This window comes from Polistes dominula, unplaced genomic scaffold, assembly GCF_049000335.1.
Source record: "Polistes dominula isolate Pdom_NZ unplaced genomic scaffold, Pdom_raw_medaka contig_338, whole genome shotgun sequence".
NCBI lineage: Eukaryota > Metazoa > Arthropoda > Insecta > Hymenoptera > Vespidae > Polistes > Polistes dominula.
The window spans coordinates 205,068-216,050 of record NW_028301083.1 but is presented as its reverse complement, the minus strand read 5'-3'; the positions used below and the strand labels follow the sequence as shown (position 1 = coordinate 216,050).

The 10,983-nt window shown below is 32.5% G+C and overlaps 1 protein-coding gene across 1 annotated transcript; it reads left to right on the top strand.

Annotated features, from left to right (window-relative positions):
• Positions 1–3,199: 3,199 nt before the first annotated feature.
• LOC149031297 (uncharacterized) lies at positions 3,200–10,341 on the top strand. Its single transcript, XM_089176361.1, has 2 exons — positions 3,200–5,006; positions 8,655–10,341. The coding sequence occupies exons 1-2, from the start codon at positions 4,778–4,780 to the stop codon at positions 10,043–10,045; spliced, it is 1,620 nt and encodes a 539-aa protein (XP_089032487.1). The 5' UTR covers positions 3,200–4,777; the 3' UTR covers positions 10,046–10,341.
• Positions 10,342–10,983: the final 642 nt, after the last annotated feature.

Sequence of the window (10,983 nt, the reverse complement as noted above, 5' to 3'; positions counted from 1 at the left end):
ACCGTATTTTTTCGCTCAATGCTCGAAGAGGAATGCTCCAGAATACATCCTAAAACAATTGTCAATCGCTCTTTATTGTAACATAATAATTAATGACTAGCTTCATTATTATTATTATAAACTGGTGTTAGGAACTCGAAAGTTCATTGTCGCAAAAACTACTTTTTGTCAGTGCTTTCTTCCCTGAGCGCGATCCCTCCATTCGCGATCTTTGTACCCATTTTCTTTAACACATTCGTCGCCATGGCACCGTATACTGGAGATGGGCATGCTTCTCCGTGGGCCCCGTCACCGTATACGGTAACGCTCTTCTTGTTGAAGTTATAGTATTTTTAGTTGGAAAAACTTATCACATTTCCCATTTCGAAACAAAATTATTTTCGGTAAATAAAAGATAGTTTTATAGTTTATTTTTTTTGATAAGTAAAAGATAGTTTTATATTATTATTTTTTGTAAATAAAAGATAGTTTTATATTTTATTATTTTTGGTAAATAAACGATATTTTTATATTTTATTATTTTCGGTAAATAAACAATATTTTTATATTTTATTATTTTTGATAAATAAAAGATAGTTTTATATTTTATTTTTTTTGATAAGTAAAAGATAGTTTTATATTATTATTTTTTGTAAATAAAAGATAGTTTTATATTTTATTATTTTTGGTAAATAAACGATATTTTTATATTTTATTATTTTCGGTAAATAAACAATATTTTTATATTTTATTATTTTTGATAAATAAAAGATAGTTTTATATTTTATTTTTTTTGATAAGTAAAAGATAGTTTTATATTATTATTTTTTGTAAATAAAAGATAGTTTTATATTTTATTATTTTTGGTAAATAAACGATATTTTTATATTTTATTATTTTCGGTAAATAAACAATATTTTTATATTTTATTATTTTTGATAAATAAAAGATAGTTTTATATTTTATTATTATATTATAATAATATAATATAACCATAATACTCGGGTTGTATTGTTGATATTTCTACTTATCGCTTCTTTACGTTATGGCGCGCCGACAGTCGAATTTTGGTCCTGGCGAGAAACTCAATCGAAACAGTCTGGACGACGAACGCGTTAAGAGGCACAACTAGTATAACCTCTTGAACAAAGGTAATTTCTTTGTAAAGAAAACTACTGCATAGTATGTTTCAATTTTTTAAGGAGATTTTTGTGAATATGTAATGAATATATGACAAAATTTTTGAACCGAAAAATTGAAAACTAAGCGAGTTATTCAAAATCTCCTAAGGCTAAAAAAAAAACTGTGTCCCAACAGTACTGCAGTTAATGCGACCTTCATAATGCATGAAATCAAAAAAATCAGACAGTTTATTAAGTAAGAAAGGATTTCCTGTACCATGAACCTCGGTCGAAACAAAAAATTGAAATATATTTAACAAAATGGCGGAGTTTTCAAAAAAAGTTCCAAATTTCCCACGAAAATCAGATGATTTTTGGCCTGTCAAAATTACTTTTTTTTTTGATCGGAAAACTGGAGGTTCATGGTATGTAAAAATATATATATAAAAAAAGCTGCAACAAGAATCGAATTGATCAGATGATTTGTCTTCGAGTTATAACTGCAGTAAATTTGAAAAATGTAGTTTCAAGAAAAACGCGTTTATAGTTGCTGATTTCATCGTTCTAAATTAGGAAATATTAGATGACTATAACTCACAAGTAATTTAAATATAAACTTGAAATTTTAATATGTTATTTTTAAAGGTATAGATCAATAGTTCCCAAAGTGAGCAATATCGTCCTTTTGTGGGCGGTGAAGTGATTAAGGAGAGCGATGATGGCTACAGCACAAGTGCATACAGGTGCATTTGGGGGCGGGGGGGAGGCGATGAATTTCTTTTTCAGTTACTAAAAAAAAAGGAAGAAACAGAAAACCAAGAAATTAATTTTCAGGAGGGCGACAAGTAATATTTTTTTCAGGAAAGAGGGCGCTAAGACAGAAAAGTTTGGGTATTGATGGTTTTGACTGTCGAAATATGCAAAAAAAAAGAAATTGATTTTTTCAAAATTTTACACTAGTGATGCAACTTAAAATCCCTTTATTATTGTCCTTCCATCTACGTCTCGGTCTACCCAGTGGTATTTTCGTTCGGTATTTTATACGCTGTTCATTCCTCCCCCATACGCGCTACGTTAACTGCCTACCTTAATCGACGTGATTTTATGACTTAAACTCCTTGCACTATTTTCACGAGTCTGACTCCTGATTATCAGGTCAGACCTGAATATCAGGAGTTAGATTCGTGAAAATAGTGCAAAGGGTTAAAATTTCGAACATTCTATCTCGTTTTATTGAATCGTACACTCTTTGAAAATCGATATAAAGTTTGGCAGAACTTAATAGATTTTCTAAATTATCTTGTCATACCGCTTGTATGACGTTATTCGGTTATTGGAGAGTATTTAATCCTTTGCGCTCGAGACCCTTATCGCTCGGGCGAACCAGCAACTCGAGAGCAGTCAGCCGCTCCTGCTTATTTCATGAGTTCTTTACAGTAAACTTAAAATAATTTTAGGCACAATACAGAACACCTTAAACTTGTATATTTTAACATTATACATATGTAAAGAAAGTGTACTTTCTTCTGTTTGAATTACGCGCGCTTCTATAAATAAGAAGGTAGTAGGAAAGACGTTATGTGTATAGACCTGATTGGATATACAAATAAGAGAGACAATGGAAAGGAAAGACGTTACGTATATAGATCAGATTGGATATATAAATAAGAGAGACAAAGGAAAGAAAAGACGTTACGTATACAGTTCAGATTGAATATTTAAAGAAGATAGATAGATTTAACGGACTAAGAAAGTGAGTGTGAAAAGTGAGGAATAGATATAATTGTCATTTTTCTTTTCAGATAATATTAAATTGTTCGTTTTGTAAATATTGTATATAGGAAAATGAAGTTGACATAGTAATAAATTCTTTTCATAACAACACCACGTGCTATTCTTGATCATTTTGTCTGAAAACACTCCTATTTTGGTCTTATACATATTTTCATAATTCAATGAAGGATATTTGTTAAACATTACGTTCTATAATTTTGCTTCTTATGGTATTTTATAAAACAATCTCCATATATCATTCTTGGCTTGTTGGGGCAAGTGTCACAGTAGTACACAGTTGGTCGCCTTTGGACAGACGTTCGTTGGGATCCTTGTAATCCTTTTTTTGTTCCATCAAAATAACATTCAGCTTCCCATTTAGTCGAAATCCTTCAGAACTGTTCTGTAAAGTAGAAGCTGCAGGTACCTGCGGTCCTACTTGTTTTTCACTGGATACAAACAGTATTCTTGTGGGGATGTCTTTGGATTCTGTGCACATTGTCCATTCTGAAGGTTGAGTCTCTTCTGTACAATCACTATGGCTTTCTGATTCACTATCGATTATTCGGATTTTTCGTCTTCTTACACCTGTAACGTCGTTGCTATCTTCATCACTTCCGTCTTTGTTCTCATGGATAAGCTGCCTATGTAGTGATGTAATTTCGTTCATTATTGCCGAAAAACTGAACTCATCTTCACTAGAAGTAATTTCTTTGTCGTGTTTCATTCTTATTGGGCTCAGTATCTTTGAGAGAAATATTGTGATTGCCAAGAAAGTTGAATTTGAATTAACGTCGAAGGCAGAGTCCAACCCGTGATCGCGAGTGTCTTGCGATAAGACATCTTTGTAGCCATTGTGTACATTGTGTCATTCGACACAACATACGATGACCTACAAAACCTAAATAAATACCGCTATTGCTCAATTACCCGCATCAATTCGAGTGGTGCCTAAGAGCACCGCTCGAGTTGTCGCATCATGCAGTGGTGCCTGAAAGGCACCGTTCGAGCGCAAAGGGTAAAGATGTCGCGAGTATAGTAGCATTCGTTAGCTAAGGGTTAAAATTTTACTGTCCGCACGTCTTATCAAAATTTTTTCGTTTGGCTGCAGTAGGACTGACTTACATCCTTTTACTTATCGCCAGCGATTATTATTAATATTGTCGTTACTTCTCATAAGATCTCAATCGTATCCCTCTACATTTTTTATATTATGTGTTTATCTATTTATTCATATTTTGTTAGATAATCAGTATTTATCTTCTAAATGAAACCACCCACCAGCGCTTGTCCGATAATTACCTCATAAAACAAACGTGGTGCCGCGGATGGCTTAATATCAATAACAGATTTTAACCCTTTCACACCGAGCGCCGCAAATATGCAGCATCCACTTGATGACCTGTAAGTACGAGCGGCGCATATACGCCACGACGTCTGGCGAGTCTCCGTTCAGGGTCAGTATCTCGGCGGATGAGACTGCTGTAGCGAAAGGGTTAATAAGATAATAATAAAATTCTAATAACAAATTACTATTCATGCAATGATAATGACTTCTCATCGCCATGTCAACCGATTAATAAGTTATCGGTCAGCAGCATAAAGTTGAAAAATAAATTTTTATTCGATAGGTATCAGCAACAAAAAAGCCTATATAATAGGCTAGCGATTGTTAAAGTTTTAATAAAACAGTAGTATCTATCGGACGTAGATCAACAACAATAAAACAATTCACGTTAAACGTTCACATTTTCCTCTAATTTAAATATATTTATTTATTATTAAATTAAATTTTAAATAATTTTTTTCTCTACAATAATTCTTATTTATTAAAATATAATCTTTTGCAGCTTTCTTATTGACCAGTATCAGTATACATTTAAATTTCTGTATGAATTTTTGAGATGACTAAAACTAATGAAGAGAAGTGTAAAGACGATAACTATTGTAAAAAAAATCAACTTAATAACAAGGGTGTACAACAAACAAATGCGAAAAATTGGAAAATGTCTAAGCAACATCAAAAAATGATTACACAAGGATACAAATCGTCTGTGTATGAAAATTTATGTACTCCATCAACTTCAAATTTACAAATGACTTCTGGACCATCGCCTCAGTCTGTGATTACAGGTACAAATTTAAATAATTTAAATGACAAAGCAATAACTAATACATCTTTTTCTTATAAAATAAGTCAATGAGAAGAAACTTTATTTAAGCATTTGGAAATGGTATAGAATAGGACGTAATCTTTGTATCTAAGGTTTCCAATATCTTTTTTATTGTTTCGGAAATAGCACAGATATCTAATTTGTGTTTTCTTATTTCTTCTATTATTTCTTAGGCTTTGTTTCTTATTGATGTTACATTCCAATATTCTATTCTGAATGTTTTTGTTTCCTTTTTCCATTTTTCTTCCTTTTTCATATTGTCTTGCCGTATTGTCATCGATATTTTTCGTCCTATCCAAAGCTCTGCATCTATTACTGTAAGTTTTTTGAAGTGAAAAATTCTTTAGAATAGAGGTGATTTGAAAAAATGAAACGCGGCGGCATAATGTGGCGATGAAACGGCTAAGATACTAAGAAGAAGAGAAAAAGAGACAAACATATAAAATTAAGCATTTGGCAAAATGAAACAAAATGTAGCTATACAGTTTTTCCTATTGTCAGTCTCCACTTTTTGCGCTGCTTTGTAGGCTCCACTCTTAGCTACAAAGCTTTGTATATGTGTGTCTTTGTTTGTGACTGCATACTACGAAGCATAGACTCATATTATTTCATAGAGAGCCCACAGCTTGTATTTTTAAGACATTTTTGAAACTTTCCAAATTTATATGTGTTCGTTAGGGTTACAAACCGTACATATGGTGTATGGTAATTAGTTTCCGAGGCACAGTCGTTTTTAAGAAAATTACGGTTAAATATTTAGTAGTTATACTATATACTATTTCTTATATATATATACCAAAGAGAGTTTATATTGACCGAATAAAAGCATTCATTGCTTCAATTTATTCTTTTCTTAAGTTTTACGTTAATTTCGTTCTTCTGATTTATGATCGATCCTAAATACCAAAAATTGCTGATCCATTCAAAAATTTTATCCCAAACGATTACAGTTCACGTATTAGGCACATTCTGAAATCTCTCGGTGACCATATATTTTGTTTTTTCCACATTTACTTATTGCCTCAGATCTTTTGTATTATCTATTAGTATTTTCCCGTTATTAATTAATACGTAATGCATACGCAGTCAGCAGTCGATACAACAGCGCGCCGCGCGAAATTACGCGCTCAACTCAGCTCTCGGACTATAAATGATGCGCTGTTGTATCGACTGCTGACGGCGTATGTTAAATAAAAATTCGGGCTGACTATTTTTTTTTTATTTTTCCTATTATTAACAACTTGTATACCAAATTTAATATTTTAGAAAACTGTTGCGACATACATGGTTTTTTCACAACTTTAACGCTTTGCTGACGCGTCCCGTTACGATATTTTGAAGACTGACGGTATCCACATAATTTTTTAGTTAATTCACTATTCAGAAACCAATTTTGAGATTTTAGAAAACTGTGGCAACATACATGGTTTTTTCACAACTTTGAAACCGTCCCCCCGCTAATCGTTAACAAAACTGGCTGACTGACATCAGGATATTGCTATACACCCTAAATACTACATAATATCGAAATATCAGCTTTTATAAAATTGTTGCATTTTTTTGCCACTCAGCTCTCCGACTATATTTTGCAGTTTTTTGACAGATAATTCTAGTACTAAATAGAACAAAAGAGATGACATTATTTATATATTTATATATAAATTAGAGTAAATAGTCGAATTTTGTGTGCTGACTGCTGATTTCAACTACACGATATTTATGTGGAAATATTTATATCTTTTTTTATGACTTGCTTGTTTATTATTGAAAGTAAAATTGAAAATAACTAGTATCGTTAAACTAAAAAGTTGTTGCAAAGAATTTTTTTTCTGTTATGGAGTTCCCACCAAGAAAAAATAAAAGTAAAGTGTATTGCTGTGTATTTGGTTGTACAAGCAAAGCTTGTCGTGATGAAAAAATTAGGTTTTTTCATTTTCCACCTCCTAATAGACATATAGCTTGGGTACGAGCGCAAAAAATTGGAAAAAGTATAACTCCTGGTATAAGAGTCTGTTCACTCCATTTTATTAAAGATGATTTTTTACCTTCACATGAGTATTTTCAACAATTATTTTTTCTGGTTATTATAAATTGTTAAATCTTTTATCAAAATTTTCCTTTAGGATCATCCAAAGAATGTGCTTGTCCTGTAGATCAAATTGATTCTCGAGAAGAAAGAATACGTAGAAGATCAATTAAAAAAGGACTAGTGACAGTAAATGATATTGCAATACTGAAACAACATGTTTACAAATACCACTTAAACCAACCTTGTATGAAAACCTTATTCCAATTATTCGACCATCTTTTAATATTCCACTAGTTATTTCATGTGGATTATCTTTAATATGTGAAGTTTGTAAACAAAAAGCAAAAATACTTATAATATTACAATCACGACTTGGTACTTGCCCATACTTAATCACATGTCCAGCATTTAATACACTTTCACCACCAACAAAATTTTTATTACTTAGCTTTATGCAAGCAAATTTAAAAATTTCTTGCAATGTAAGTTTCATTTTATTGAATTTAATTTAAAAAAAATGATAATTTTATAAAAATATTTTTATGTTGTTCTCCATTTTATCTTTTTTATATCTATTCTCACTTTACCCCTAGTTTCCTTTAAGCAAACTTGAACCAGGTTTACCAGTTTTTTAGTATCCCCTGTTGAATTTTAGTTTGTAACATTTTCTGCCATTTTATTGAATCCTACGCTTTTTGAAAATCGATATAAAGTTGGTGTACTGGCTGAATAAATTCTCATTTTTTCCCTAAGATCTGCCGAATAGTAAAGATTTGTTCTGCAGTCGATCTATTTCTCCTAAAATCGCACTAGTGATCCCCTATTATCTCGTCCGCATACGGTACTATCCTCTCTAGTAAGATATTCTTCAAGATTTTATAGCACGTTGGTAAGAGTAAGTTACCCCGGTATTTACTAAAATTTTTTTAATTCTACATAAACAACTTAATTTTTAATAACAACATAAATGTATTTGCAACACAAAACAAAATACAAAAAATATTATTTTATTTAACAAAACTTTAATTAAATAAGTTTCTTTGTTGTTACTTTTCAGTATAATTAACCGAGAACGTTTTTTCGATAAAATTATATCGCCTTTACTATCAGAACTTTTTTCTTTATTTAAATTTCTTGCATCTTCTTCTCTTTTTAAAAAATCTTTAATTTTACTTTTCTTGCTGGCAATTACCAGTTCATTGTAAATTTCTCGGTATTAAGCTAAATAGTTTTGTAGCTCTCTTTTAAATTTTCGGCTTTTTTCAATAGAGGGGTCTGCATTCAAGAAAAATGATTCGATATTTTCAGCTAAGCTTAAGTTTCTTGTAATTTTTTTAATGTTTAATTATTAACTGCGTTATAAAAAATTTGTTGCAATTTTCCTATCGTATAAGAGTGAAACCATTATATAGGATGTTGTCTTGTATGAGGGCTACCTGTATATCATCGTATAACATATGAGAGAGATTCGTTCCCTATATTTGCTCAAACGATTCGTGTATGAGATAGGTTCGTTTTTGGTCCTTGATAATTTTCGTTATGTTTGACAAATGATTGATAATTACTTTTATTTCCTAGGTGTTGATAAGGTTGTTAAAGAAGAACGTCCAGATGAAGCGGAGATCAATGAATTAGCTGCCAAAATGCGTAAAGAGATGAACGCGAAAATGATTTTGATCGCGACGACGGGAGGAGCAAGTAGGGCAAGGGGTGGAGAATCAACACAACAAATAGGAGCAGCAAGGAGTCAGTGTTTATCTTCCACACAGAGAAATTTTCCTGGTACCCAAAGATATTTAAACAATCGTCAGGCTAACTCGACTGTGGCCAAGACGACAGATTCAACTACTTCAACAGGGGAAGGTACATATTCTTTGGACTATGAAAGTCGAATTGGTAGATTCGGATGGACCAGTTTTGACAATTATCATGTACCTTACATATTCCGTGGCAGTGAAAAATATTGCTCAACACGAATCCTAGAGTTTAGGTTTTTCGATAAGTACCTGAGTTATCTGCACTCAGATATCTATGATTGTATGTGCATAAAAAGTTACTATATTACGGATTTTGAAATGAAGCTTTTCAACGAGATTAATATAAAACATTGCAATAGTAAATTTGGAAGAAAATTATTTTCGTGCAATGATCATGTAGTGAAATTATCCGATGCTAAAGAATTCTACACGTTTTTGAAAGTTTGTTATATCACGGTAACGGCCGACAGTAGTTCAATCATATCTGACCAGCATAAGCCCGAGAAGTGCGGTTTCGTACTAATTAGTAAGAAATCAGTGGTACCTTATACGGTAAAGGACGGTACTCGATATGTACCCTTATTTTTCTTCGAGGGCGAAATGGAGAATTTTGAATTAAAAGTGGAAAAACTTGAAGGTTGGGACCTTTCGTATATGAAGTTTTGCTGCAAGTTGCAGGGTATAAAAAAAGAATTGATTGCAAATAAAACATGTTTCGTGATCAGTTTGAATGATATTAAGAGGTATCTTCCTCCCGACACGGTGTTCGAAGATTTTATGCCGTACAAAGATTCTCAGTTGATAGTGATTAACAAAGATAGCAGAAGTGGTGATGGAATTACCGAAAAATCTACTAAGCAATTACTTTCAAATAAAACCTCTGTACAAAATAATAATGATTATTTTCTGACGAAATTACCACGCTCAATTAGTGCTATGAGTGGACAACAAATTCAACTCGTTAGTCAACTAAGGCAAACTTCTTCTGTGACCCACCCTGAGCAGCCATCTTCGTCAGAATTTCCTATCAACAGATCATACATAGTTCCACAAACAATGTTTAGGGTCGTACAAGTTATCAATAAAATGTTAAAATTCCCTAACGATCAACCGGCTCTTCAAACACCTTTAGTCTCTCAGACTAATTCCTTCATATATGAATCAAATCCGTTAAATGTGCACAATGTAAGTTATCTTCAAAATTTCGATTAAACCTTCCTTACTATGATGATCCAGTTATTCAATAATCTATTATAATATTTATACGGTAAATTCCTCCATTAAATCAAACTTATACAACTCAACAATTGGAAGTCAAGAGGGTGGTAACAGAGCAACGACTCAGTACGCTGAATTTTATTCAGTAATAGCTACACAAGACGTATCTTAGATACAAAAAACCCTTCTCATTACCACTACGACTAACACTATTCAACCTAATAATGGGTTAATTTAAATAAAAATTTAATGTTTCTGTTCTGTGGTTGTACATACACCTATACACACAAAAACACGCAGATATATGTATATATTTATATAAGGACAATGAGTCTTTATGAATAAACCAAATTGTTTTTCTATAAAAAAAGATTATTTTATTTATTAAAACAATACGATAAGTAGACAAAATTAATAATTTATTATTAATTCTGTGTTAACATAACAGCTGCTAGTCTCGGCTCTATAACTCTATAACTCTATAGCTCTATAATTCGCTGCTAGGAAAATTAGTTTGTAGTGGTCCCCGGGGTAAGTGAGTCCCAGTCATCACAACACAGCGCGTCCTCAGGTTGCGGATAGAGGAAGGGCCTCTTAGTCCTGCATAGGAACGGAGGTTAGCTGCGAATAAATTGAATAAACAGTAGCGAATAGCCGACTTGAAATTGCCCCTCCTTTTCGAGGGTTGGGCGTAGGTCTGATTACCTCACACCGTAAAACGACTTTATCGAGCATCAAAAAATACCGCAATGGATTCTATAAAGAGTAAATTTTCCGGAGGTTAACTAGTCCCTCGTTCGGATATCCGGGTAGGGACTACCTTGAGGAATTCGTGTCGGGTAAAGTCGAAAAAACGGGAGGAACATTAGAGTTGGCACCTGGAACGTGCAAAGCCTGTTCAGACCCGGGGCGTTTCAGGTGGTGGTCGGGGA

Excerpts from the sequence above, each read along its gene's own strand:
- LOC149031297 (XM_089176361.1), top strand. The coding sequence starts at position 4,778 with ATGACTAAAACTAATGAAGAGAAGTGTAAAGACGATAACTATTGTAAA. Across the intron at positions 5,007-8,654 it reads GCCTCAGTCTGTGATTACAG|GTGTTGATAAGGTTGTTAAA; the intron begins GTACAAATTTAA and ends TTTATTTCCTAG.